This window comes from Musca vetustissima, unplaced genomic scaffold (assembly GCF_032173495.1).
Source record: "Musca vetustissima isolate MV318-11 ecotype Yass unplaced genomic scaffold, APGP_CSIRO_Mvet_v1 utg16716, whole genome shotgun sequence".
Taxonomy (NCBI): Eukaryota; Metazoa; Arthropoda; class Insecta; order Diptera; family Muscidae; genus Musca; species Musca vetustissima.
In genome coordinates this window covers 91,497-105,280 of record NW_026874817.1, presented here as the reverse complement: position 1 = coordinate 105,280, position 13,784 = coordinate 91,497, and the positions used below count along the sequence as shown (strand labels likewise).

The window sequence follows — 13,784 nt, the reverse complement described above, 5'->3', positions numbered from 1 at the left end:
GACAGACTACAATAACATAATCAACTTAAGAAGTGTCGCCTGATAATTTTTTTAGCGTAGACTTAATTTCTTTTCTAGGAAGGATCAGTGATTCGATTTTGATCAGTCTAGTATTTTTTATATTAAAATAAAGGAGGATATCGCAAAGTAGAAATGACAGGAGATAGCGCCACCAAGAGGAAAATGGCAACACTAATCGAGCCAAGACTCCAATTTAAGGAGGTGTGGTTGTTAGACAACGACAGATGGCAGCTGTATCGCCTAGGACAAGCTGCAGCAGCCGATTAAAGATCCACCGCCAGATATTTTTTCAGCGTATGGTGTTTTTCTTTCTGTATGAGAAACATTTAATCAACCATAGAGGTTTTAAGAAAAATTAGTTCTGATTGTGAAAATTGATTTATCAGTAAGATGAGGTTAACACAAAATAGAAATGGCAGAATATAGCACCACCATGAAGAATATGGCAACACTAACTGAGCCAAAACTCCATCCATTGCATAAAATTCAAGGAGGTGTTGTTTCTAGACAACACTAGATGGCAGCATCATCACCTAGGACAGGCTACAGCATATGATGTAAGCACCGTAACCTAAAATGTTTCCGACAGTATTGGACAATTTTGTTAGTTAGGGAAGATCAGCGATTCGTTGCTGATCATTCTAGTTATTTTTATATAAAGAATAATTTTTTAATAATATTGTATAATATACTAAGTCCTCAGCCTCTGAAATGTTCGGAATGAGAATAATATTAATCAAAGAATTTCCTATAGTCAACAAAAATTATCTTTCGGCATGGGAAAAATGTAATCCATCATATAAGTTTTATGAATAATTAGTTAGCATTGGCAATACTAACTGAGCCAAAATACCAACCATTGCACACAATTAAAGGAGCTGTTGTTTCTAGACAACTATAGATGGCAACCTAATCACCTAGGACAGGCTAAAGCAGATTTGAGATTCTCCGACAGATATTTTTTCAACGTAAATTATTTTTCAAGTTTTCGATTCTTTGCTGATCATTCTAGTTTTTTTATATATAAATATAATTTCTAATATTATATATAGATTAGGTAGATAAGTCCTCTGCCTCTGAAATGTTCAGTGTGAGAATAACAATAATCTAAGAATTTTCCTTCTGCATGGGAAATATGTACGACATCATAAAAGTTTTGAGATAATTTAGTTATCATTGGGCGCCATATTTTCCAAAAATATGTTATTCTCAAATATCTACCGATTTTTTCTAGGGATATTTATATAAAATTAATCAACATCGCTTGCAGATTTATTAAGCAAGCTTTGGAGATTGAGAATTAATTTCCAATCCAGTAGCATTCGATTCATCCAACCCAGTCCATTTCTACCATACATTTTGTATATTAATTCCTTGCAATCATTCCACAAATAATACAATGAAGCAGATGAGACTGTAACCATCTGACTTTGGACCTCACTGTCACATAGTTTCTACAATGTTGTGGTTTTGCAACACGGCATCTTTTTATGTTACCTTTTTTGTAAGAAATGACTGTCTGGCAAACCGCATCATTTGATATGCTTTTCTTCTAGTCATTGTTGTTGTTGTTTTTCCCTTGTGATCCACTAGATATTGTTGGTATTGAAAAATATATATATTTGGCTAAGGATGATGACGATTGTTTGCTTGGATGAAACTGAAATTTTGCCAAAAAAAAGTTATTGATTTTTTATGCGGACTTATATTTTTAAAATGCCTACTGTATAGATTGTGAAGAAGGTGAAGAGGCTGGACAGCGAACAGTGACTGAATATAAAAAGAAAATATCACAATTTAAAACTAAAAGTATTATGCAATCTTGATTTTTTTCATGTCAATCCTTTTGGGGTCATAGGGTTTCCACAAACCATTGGATAAATCTAAAATAAATAAATTTTTCTCTCCCGTTCAGGAATATTTTCTTTCTCCCTCATATCCGTCATATAACCATGCAAACAAAATTAAGGAGGCGTTGTTTCTAGACAACCATAGATGAGTTCATTTTGGGTGTGTCCCCATATAGCCGTATTCCACAATAATATTGGGGATAGATATATAAAGACGATTTTGCTGATTTAGCGATCTATTGTAATCACTCTACCTTCGGAGGATATCGAGTTAAAATAAAACTAGAACGTCAGGTTCTAGAATGCATTATATGGGTCCGCATTTAGTCCTAGCTCCCATATAGCAATACCTACCCATTTTCGGTATTTTTATACCCTACACAACTATGTTGTCAGGGTATTATAGCTTTGTGTAGCCCCAAGAATTTGTAAAGCCTCGAAGTAATAGTCCTAGACCTACCTTAAAGTATACCGATCGCCATATCTCAACTAGATGAGTCGATCTAGACATGTGTGTCCCTCCGTCCGTCTGTCCATTTTAATATGCAAACACGATACAGGCCATAGTAATGTACTAATCTACACGAAATTTTGCATGTAGGACCTGTTCTGACCTATGAATATCCCTATTGTTTTTGGTAAAGATCGGTTAATATTTAGGGGGATGCAATGGACCAAAAAAGTTTTTTTCTCTGTTTTTCTGGCCGTCCTAGAGGCCACAATTATGACCCTCATATCGCGAATTTTTACATGTAGAAGGGAATCGGCCCAAAGAATAAGCATGCCTGTTTTGATAAAGATCGGTCAATATTTATGCGGGTCAAGTGGACCCATACTTTTGTGTGTATAATTACAAAATTTGTATACTATGGCGTATATATTTACTAATGAAGGACATAGAACCGAGAAGTTGATAGTATATCCAAGAGGAGTGGTTGACCTTTAAATTAATACCAATTATATTTTCGAATGTACTCCGATGTGGGAGTTACACTTAAATATTTAAAGGTATTTTTATACCCTAAAGGTATTTTTATGCCTACGTATTCACATATTATTTAGTAACCTATTACCACACTAGAGGGCGGAAATATAGCGCTCTGAAATTTTCTATGAGGATCCAGGTATGGGCAAGGACAACGTCTATAATTTTCGGTGATGATCAGATAATAATTATTGAATGAAGTGGACCTATAACTTAATTTTTTGTGTGTTTTTTCGCTTCGATCTATAGGCCACAATTATAAGCCGAACATAACAACAAAACTCAAGGTGAACGGAATCTGGACAAGTAATTAGAAAGGCTGTACTGAATATTAGTAATATTTGTTGACCTCTAGTCGGTCAAGAACAAGTGCAAATATCGCGAAATGTTGCTTTAGCTCAAAATATTGAACCACAGAAAGTTCGATTTTCATGGAAATTCTATAGGGTATCATATGGTCGGCTCCGTTCGACTATACTGCTCCGCTCACTGATAAATATTGAGCGTAATGTAAAAATGTTGGGCATAGCACCTCATATAATGATAACTTTAAATGTTCGGTAGTTCCAACACGATGCAATCAATATTGGTCCTGGTTTAGATATAGGCTCCAGGGACATACGCATACAAACATTTTTTTTCTGCAATGACAATTTTCACATTGAACCAGCAGCTTCCACCCTCGAAATAAAATCTTGTGTACATTGGTGATAGTCTCATATGATTCTGTCCTCTAAATTGCAGTATTTTGAGAATCGTCAATATCGCTCCACATTTTTGGGTTTGGGTGCGATTTTAGAAAAAATCTCAATTAAAAATGGCTGAAATTTTTTTTTTGCTGTACATTATGGTTTACAAAAATCCAAAACCATTCAAAATTCTTTTCATTTCGAAACACGGTGATTTGTCAAGAAGACGAAGAAGCTACCACAAATATTATACCAAAGAAATAGAGGAGAACAAAAAAAAAAAAACAAAAACTTGCAACTTTCACTCTCAACTAACTTCAATGAGTTTTTGTTATGATTTTTTGTTTTCCTTTTTTTTGTTGGTTTAGATCGCTTTCGTGGTCGAGAACAATAGACAATTACATATTAAATTTTTACGGACAATTGCCTAATGCGGCGGCGGTAGTGGTGGTAGCTGCACACCGGTCCTCAAATGGTGAAATGCCGAAATTAATCGACCATTGTTTTGTTCTTTGCACAAAAGCTCAGACACACGCGAGTACATAGTAGATATAGCACAACTACATATATGCTACTGACTGAGTCACTATGCGGCAAATTTTTAGTTGATTTGTTTACTCGACAAAACAACAAAAAGGGAGCTCCGTCTTCTTCGGTGGAAGTTAAATTTTTTTCTTCTTCTTTTTCAAAATATAATAACAATTTTCTATGGTGACTTTTTAAAATTATATAAAAATAAAGAAGAAGCTATTAAAAGTGGAAACCTCGTGGAAGGTTTTTAAATTAAAAATAAATAAATCTTAATTATAAAATTGTCGTTTTTTTTTAATTTCAACTTGGCTTTGTTATGACCTTAGCCGAACGCATTTCATTTGATTGTTTGCTGTTGTTGTTTTTGTTTTTCCTTTCCTGCAGTTTTGGGAAGTGTACTGCCAACGGTTGTTCGGCACCGTATTAATTTAAATATAATTATAGAAAGTTTAAAAGGCCGTTCATTAATCATTCATTCTTCTTCTACGCACTCCTAACTATAACCATAATTGGTAGGGCTTTTCACTCACTATTCTTTAGAATAAAAAAATATTTTTTGTTTCGCTTTTTGTTGTAAGCACACTTTCTTCTTCTTTGTCCATAATTGTTTTATTTGATTGGAACAACCAAGCAGCGATTCATATTTGAAATTTGGTTTTGTTTTGAATGCGGTTATTTGATTGTGGGGGGTTTCCTCTTTGGTATGAACTTTGAATGGGACTTTATATGTACCTTATACCATATACAGTTAAAGCTGTGAGAGAGAGAGAGAGAGAGAGTAATATAGTTTGTAATGGTATGAAATATTGACTCTAGCTTTCTGATAGTCATATCTTGACATATCTTTGACCATTCGATTATTATAATTGATCTATAGATCGGTAATATGGACCTATCGTATGGAAGGTCAGGTTTTGGCCAATGTGTTGGAGGTTTGGATGAATGACCTAATTTTTGTCTGTTTTTTAGTAGTTCTGTATGACACAATTAATATTCTTAGTGGGACTTGCTTCATTAACACCCAACGTGCATCGTCCAACGTCCAGCGTGCTTTATTGGCACACAACGAGGAAGCTTGCTTTACTTTAGATTTTTCATAATTGTTTTCGAATAATTTGTCAGGTTATGGGTTATTATCACAGGTTGTCACTGTCTTTTGTTTATGCTTAAGGGTGTCAAAGGTGGGATCACCAAGGCCCCATAATCTTGTTCAGAATAAAATTCTATGTCACCATATCCGCCTATCAGTTGAAATCCCGATAGAGATCGCAAGTATTTAAGATGGGGCTCTGAAATTTTGCACATACATTGCTAGTACTTCTAGGATTTTTGATATTGCAAATGGGGTCCACGTTTTGATATAACTTCTCGATAGCCTCAATATTCGGTATTTCGAGGATGTTGGTCACGTTTTTCAATTGAATTCGAATTAATATTGTACTATGGGTTCTTTTTGTGTAGCGAACATCTCTGTTAAAAATAATAATTTTGATCCTCAGCCTATGGTTTGCGGACAATTTGCTCTATGGGGAAAAAATCGTGTGAAACCCTTGGGAGACAGATTCCTCAGGTTTTTGAAGAATGTTTCCTCTGGTCTCTGAGTAGGGGTTTTTTTTATAGAAAAATCATCAGAAATCTGAGGACAGTTGTTCCATATTAAAAAGATGTTGTCAAGTGCCTGAGCAGACTTTTTTATAAACAAATTTCGTGAGGTCCCTGAGAAGATTTTTCTATAGAAAACATGTTGAGAAGACTTTTTTCCGATAGAAAGAAATTGTCAAGATCCTGAGGACTACCTTTTTCCTACAGAAAAAAAAGAACACTTAGGTCTCAGAGCAAATTTTTTTTCTATTGAACAACATTTCGTCAGGTCCCTAAGGAATTTTTTTACTATAGAAAAAATTTTAGAAAATTTCAAAAAATTATTTAAAAGAAATCCACACTAATTAAGGCTCTTGAAAATAATTTTTAAAAAATACGGGCCTATCGAGGTTCTTTAGGTTCAAAAAATTATTTTAAAAAATCCACACTAATTAAGGCTCTTGAAAATAATTTTTAAAAAAAATACGGGCCTATTGTGGTTCTTTAAACATTATTTAAAAAAAGTTACGCCTGTGGATTCCCATGGAAAATAAATTAAAAAAGTCTAAGCCTAAGGAACGCCTTGAAAAACTTTTTTAAAACAATCTAAGCGTAAATTGGCTCTTAAAAAAATTATTTAAAAAGGAAAAAAAAATATTATCTTCGCCCCGTATGAGATTAACTAGTTTTCAAAATTTAGACCTTTTTGTGTGGGTGGTACTAGAAGGAGTGGACCGATAAATCCCATCTTCCAATTTTATTAGGTTGTGCAAAGTTCAAATCGTAACCCAGCTGACAATTTGTGCTATAGAATAAAAGCGTCAGGACCCTTAGGAAATACTTTTTTATAGAAAAATTCCCTAGGTTCCTTAAGGAAAGTTTCCTCAGGTCCCTGAGAAGTTTTTTTTTTTTGTCGAAAAATCATTAGGAATCTGAGGTCAGGTTTTTGTTATTTGTAGAAAAATCATCAGTAATTTGAGGACAGTTTTTTTCATAGAAAACATTTTATCAAGTCCCAGAGAATATTTGTTTCTTAGAAGACTTTTTCTGTAGAAAAATTCCTGAGGTCTTTGAAGAAAGTTTCCTCGGGTCCCTGTGGAGGTTTTTTTTATAGAAAAATCATCCGGAATCTGAAGACAGTATTTTTATAGAAACAATTTTGTCAAGTCGTCTGAGCAGATTTTTTTCTGTAAAAAAATTCGTCAGGTCCTTGAGGAGATTTTTTCTATAGAGAAAATTTCGTCTGGTCAAAATTTTGACAAATTGTTACTCCAATAACAACTGTGTGGAATGTCGATTTGATGCCAAATATGACCAGACCAGACAGACGATCTTTTGTATAAATCGACTCCAAACGGAGTCTGAAACGGATTTGATCCGAAACCAATATTTTGATGAGGCACATTTTTGCCGTAGCAAAGTGTATATATCCTCATTAGCCATAAGGCTGAGGGTAAAAAGTGTTCTGAAAGAAGTTATATTTATTATCAAATTCCAAATGACCATGCTTTCAGTAGAAAAAACCGTCAGAGCCCTTACCAGGGCGCTATATCAAAAAAGGACATAAAAGGACATAGTAGGATATTTAAATTTCCCTCTGAGCTTGTAGATTGTATCACAAAACAGATCTCTTAGATCTATGCAAAGGGAAAGAGCGATTCGGCAAAACTTAAACAAAATTATAATTAAACCCTTAATTTTTCTTAATTTATTACAGCATTTTCTTATTACAGCATTACTCTACAAAAGTTCCAACCCCAAAGAAAGTTAAAAAAAACATTTTATGAAGAGGTGATAGGTCAAATCAACACATAAAGTTTGGTTTCTGGTTTTTTGTTAGAAAACATGCCAGACTTGAGCTAGACAAGAAAGTGCATCATAAAAAAATAAAATCATAAAATTTAAAGTACTTTAAGCTCGTTTAAAAATGGCATGCGGCGCCCTTGGCTATAGGCCAGATGGTTAAAAAAGAAATAAAAGGGCAGACCGCCACAATTCCAAAATACCTGTAGAGACAAGATGGCTTTTGAAAACAAAAATGATATAATGGTTTTCAGGTTGGAAAATGATTTCATTTTCTTGTTTTGGAAATTTTAACATGTTATGTTGGCCTTTTGAGCCAAGCCGAACAGATGGGGTTTATTATTTAATTTTCAAATCATAGAGTTAAAAAAAAAAACACATATAATTTCTAAAACAAGAAAATAACATCATTTCCAAATCTTTTTTAAATCCATCTGTTGCAAATCTCGATCACAACTACAATTAATTTTGACAAATTTGAAAAAAAAAACTGAACAAAAAAATAATACTGCTCCTCTAAATTCCGAATTTCGAATAAAAATTCCCTTTTCAAACACCAAAAAATCAATCTAAATTTCTAACCACAAAAAAAACTGAAAGAAAGTGAAATTTAGTTTGGCCACTATATTTTTTATCATCCAAAGCAAATCGACACTGCAGAGCTAAAATTCAGTCGCTTTGAAATTTTCAGAGTTTATGCGCTTTGCTATTATTGACTGCTATTTAGTTCGAATAGTTTTTCAACATCAATAGCTACTTATCTTCTCTTCTTTATTTTTTTTTTCATTCATCAACAGCAACCATTTGTCATTTATTGCCAAGGTGTAGAAAATCGCCAAAAAAAATATCCAAACTTATTATTGGTAGAGTCATTCGTTCGATTTTATTGGCAATCTCCACCGTTAATGGCTGAATGAATGAATGAACGGACGAACGAAAGTAACCATCCAAAACACACACAGACCATTTGATGTTGTAAAAAACATTTGCAACATAAATTGCAAAATAATGTTAATGAAAAAAACAAAATCGAAAAAATTAAAAAATTAATTACAAGTGTTCAATCGCTTAATAATTTGAAAACGTTGCATGTTTTGGCTTGTTTGCTGCCACTGCCACTGCTGCTGCACATTTTCACATTAGTCTAGGCTGAGGTGTGAATGATCGGCCGAAGTTGCCCATAAAATGAAATTAATTAAAAATTTGTTGTAAATGTTATGTTATATATGCAATAAATTACTAAATAGTATTTTTTAGCAAAGAAGTGGAGGCATCACGGTTGTGTGGGCATGTAAATCATGTTTGCAAACGTTTTCAAATATAAATTTTTATGTACAGAAAAAAAACAACGTTTCACTTTTTTGCAACTTCAAGTTTTTTTGGTGAAACTATATATTTGCTGCTTAAGAGATCTTTTTGATTTATTACAATTAACCTTAAATTATATCAATTGCAATTATACGATTTTTAAGCAACATAATCAAGACCCTTAAATATTGCATTGTCAAAACATGTTTTATAATAACAACAAAGTGGTTTTAAATTTCGATATTGTTTTTAGAGGAAAAAAACTTTAAGGGAACCTCCGATTTCTCGATTTAAATTTTTCCAGATTTTCAATGGCCTGGTAAATCAATCCCTATGTCCCGTGCACAAAAAAAGGAGACAAGACGATATGTGCCAACTACAGAGGAATACGTCTCCTTCCCATCGCATATAAAGTGCTATCCAGCGTACTGTGTGAACGACTGAAGCCAATGGTCAATGACATTATTGGAACATACCAATGCGGCTTCAGACCTGGCAAATCAACCATTGACCAGATTTTCACTCTCCGCCAAATCCTGAAAAAAACCCACGAAAAACACATCGACACATTCCACCCATTCGTCGACTATAAAGCCGCATTCGACAGCCCTATTAGTTCAGAGGTGTTTAAAGCCATATCTGCGTTTGGCATTCCTGCAAAATTAATTAATTTTAACTGGCACAAGATCAGCAGTTGAAGTCGGAAAGGACCTATCGGAGCCCTCCAATACCGAACAAGGATTCAGACAAGGTGACAGTTTGTCGTGTGATTTTAACATCCTAATGGAAAAGGTCATAACAAACAACACATGTTACTCGTCTACGCCGATGACATCGACATAATGGGTCGAACACCGAGGGCGATAACAGCCACATTTGAACAAATTTAGAAGGAGTCTGCCACAGTGGGTCTGGCAGTAAACGGCAAGAAGACAAAGCTGATGGTTGATACCATCGCAAGACGTCCAGTAGACTCGGACCAACTGTGGAAGTTGAGAACTACAGCTTCGAGGTAGTTAAGGATTTTATATACCTTGGTACCGCCATAACTAAAACGAATGACATCAGTTTTGAAATTCGGAGAAGGATAGTGATGGCCAACAGATGCTACTATGGTCTGAGCAAACAACTCAAAAACAAATGCCACCTCCCGCCACACCAAACTCACACTCTACAAGACGCTGATACTACCCGTGCTGTTATATGGATCTGAAGCATGGGTACTTTCGCAAGCAGATGAGGTAGCTCGTGTTTGAGAGAAAAATTCTCCGAAAGATCTATGGGCCGATCTGCGTTGACGGTGAATATCGCCGTCGAATGAACCATGAGTTGATATTCTCGGACATTGACATTGTTAGACGTATTGAGCTGCAGGGACTACGTTGGCTAGGTCATGTTGCGAGAATGGATAAAGAAGCACCAGCCCAGAAGGCAAAAAAAAAAAAAAAAAAACGAACCAGCTGGTGGTTCACGCAGAAGCGGAAGGCCAACATTGCCGAAAATGGTCTTTCAAATTGGAAAAACTGCGCAAAAGGCCTGGAAATCTTTTCAAAGCTCAGCTTATGTAAGTAAGTAAGTCAATACCACTGCTTGTTAAGGTTTGTAACTTTGCAGATATATATTTGAAAATTTAAAAGAAAAGAAAAATAATTTACAAAAAATTTTTGTTATTGTTTTGTTGTTGTTTTTTTTTTAATTAAAGTCCTTATTTTAGATGGCTGCCGTGATAACTCCTCACAGGAACATCGGAATCCGAAAATTCCAACGGTTTTGAATAAAATAAAAAAAAATAACACCGAGAATGGGGGTTCCCTTATATGGCAAACAATTTAAATTTAAATCTCTACTTAACAATAATCTATAAATAATGCCAAGACGCATTAAATAATGAAAAACTATTTAAACAACCAGTGAGCGGAGCAGTATAGTCGGACGGGGCCGACCATACGATACCCTACACAACTACGACGGAGTTATAACTTTCTGTGGATATTTATACCACTTGCCCGATTAGAGGTCAACAGCACCTCTTACATACACTGACATATTTTCCGAATATTTCTAATATTCAGTACAGCCCTGCTAATTAATTGTCCAGATTGCCTTCACCGTGGGTTGTACGGTGATGTTCGGCGTATAACAGTGGCATATAGATCGATTTGAAAAATACAAAAAAATTAAGTTTTCGGTTCACTTCATCCCAAAATTAATATTCTGATCATCACCGAAAATTATAGGCGCTGTCCTTGACCATAACTGGAATCTCATGGAACATTTCAAAGCGATAAGCGTTATATTTCCGTCCTCTATTATGGTAATGGTTTAATAACTAATATCTGAATATGCAAGCACCGGTAAATATTTAAGTGTAACTCCCACATCCGAGTACATACGACAATCAATTTAAAGGTCAACTACTCCTCTTAAATATACTATCAACATCTCGGCTTCAAGTCCTTCAGGAGTAAATATATACGCCATAGAGTGCAAATTTGGTCATTTTTCACACAAAAGTCAAGTTCCATTTGACCCGCTAAATACTAACGATCTTTATCAAAACAGGCACGCTTATACTTTGTCCCGATCCCCTTCTCCATGTAAAAATTTGCAATGTTTGGGCCATAATTGCGGACTCTGGAGCCACCAGAAAATCAGACAAAAATAAAGTTTTTGTCCATTTCATCCGCTAAATATTAATCGATCTTACAATAAACAATAGGGGTCTTCATTGGCCAGAACCCATCCTACATGGACAGACGGACGGACATACATGTCTAGATCGACTCAGCTAGTCGAGATACGACGATCGGTATAATTAATGGTGGGTCTATGACCAATATTTCGTCGTGTTACAAACTCTTGGGGCTGCACAAAGCTATAATACCCTGACAACATAGTTGTGTAGGGTATAAAAATCTACGCCTGTGATAGTCATTAAAATCCATACATATGCATCAGGGAGATAATCATTGAAAAACATTTTTAAAACCAGTAAGCGTTGCTGTCGGACGGGCCCAACCATATGATAGCCTACACACTACAAGTCTGGGCCACATTTGCATCTTTTTAACTGATTAAAGGTCAACAGCTCCTCTTTCTTCTCTAGCATATTTTCAAAATCATATTTTCCTGAGTTCAGTTGACGAGCTGAAGGGAGTCTCTATAGATTAGCTGAAGGGAGTCACTATAGACGAGCTGAAGGGAGTCCTATAGGCTATCTGAATGGAGTCTCCATAGACGAGCTGAAGGGAGTCTCTATAGACGAGCTGACGGCAGAGAGGTGAAGCGAGTGTTTATTGATGAGTTCGACGAGGGCAGGATGAAGTTTATATAGACCAGTTGGATTGAGCCCTTACAGAAGGTGTGAAGGAAGTTTTTTAGACCGACTATGAGGTCTTTCCTTTGGAAGTGAATGTATACGACAACTGGAGAGAGTGGAGGATACAACTTCGTAGATGATTTGTGGAAGCTTATAGGTATAAATGCCTACAGGTATAAATGCCTACATCTATGCCTAATCCAAGCCTCTGATAATCATTGAAAAAATATGTTTTAAAATATTCACGACAATAGCCATAGAAAACATATATTTTTGAAATGTCCACGCCTCTGATAGTCTTTGAAAAAATGCATGAAAAAATGTTCCCTTAAAATAATAATAATAATATAATCCTCGCTTTTATAAAAGCTTTGAAAAAATATTTTTAAAAAAATTATCTACTATGGGCCTTTAAAACAAAATTATAAAAAAAATCCACGCCTATTGATAACCCTAGAAAAAAATCTCTAAAATATCCACGCCTATTGATAAGCCTAGAAAAAAAATCTGTAAAAAATCTACGCCTCTTGATAAGCTTTGAAAAAATATTTTAAAAAAATCAACGCCTACTGACAAGTCTTAAAAAATATATTTAAAAAAAATCCACGCCTATTGCTATGCCGTAAAAAATGTAAAAATCCACGTCTATTGATAAGCCTTCAAAATATGTCTAAACAAATATAGAAATATAGTTTTTTTAACATTCCTACCTATAATAGGAGAATGAACATAATATTAAAAATGCACTCCTATAATAGAGTATGGAATATTTTTTTGAAGAACTCTACGCTTATAATAGAGCATTTTTTAAGAAATCCTATAAAATTTAGAGTATTTTTTTTAACTTTTAACGACATAATCTTATTATGTTTCCACTTACCATATTTACCCACTGGGTTCTTTCCTTCACTATTTTGTTGATTTTCTGTATTCTTTGGTAAACTTTCGGCTACTGCCTGCAGCACGTGAATGTGAGCAATTTTCGGTGAACGCATGCGTAATCCTTTAATGCCACCACCACCAGCAGTGGCGGGAGATGCCTCAGCCACCACCTGATGATGATGATTGCTGCCAATAATGGCCAGCAACAGTGTGCAAATAAAAATGCACAAAGGGGAGGCCTGTCTTGATGAGATCTGTTTCTTTGCATTGCAATTGTTCCGCTGATCATTACACGCTGGATGCACACTCATTTTGTAAAGAATATTTTATTTGCCTTTTTTACTTTTTGTTATTTATTATATCTTTTTTGTCGTAATTATTTTAATAATAAAAATTAAATAATGCACACACACAGAAATTGGCATTAAACACGCATGTGATTAAGTTGTGAATTGCCTTTATAATAATATTTTTAAAATTCAAAACCCCAACAATGACTGCTGCTGCTGATGATGATGATTGGCAGAGGGATAGAATGAATAACCTGGGGTCAGCTAATGGACTTTGTCTACTACACTTGTTTTTTTGTTTTTGTAAAATTTATGATCAATCAAGTGATTTGCTAGATTTTCAACATTCAATCAAGTTTACAGCTTAGAACTTAACTCGAACTTGCAACCCGCTGTTATTTAATTTCTTCTCTCCGATATCAAAAATAAAAGACTTAAGCAACAAACACGACTTTTCAATTAGGGTTTATTTCGTTGTTTATTTAATTTATATTTTCTTTTAATTTCTTTTTATTATTTTCTTCT

At 34.6% G+C, this 13,784-nt stretch overlaps 1 protein-coding gene across 1 annotated transcript in view; it reads right to left on the bottom strand.

The window, feature by feature from the left end:
• The window catches only part of LOC133336848 (uncharacterized), a 50,114-nt gene extending 36,834 nt beyond the window's left edge, over window positions 1-13,280 (bottom strand). The window contains exon 1 of the mRNA XM_061545124.1: window positions 12,968-13,280. Coding sequence (XP_061401108.1) covers window positions 12,968-13,280 — 313 coding nt within the window. The remainder of the gene's footprint in view (window positions 1-12,967) is intronic.
• Between the last annotated feature and the right edge of the window lie 504 nt (window positions 13,281-13,784).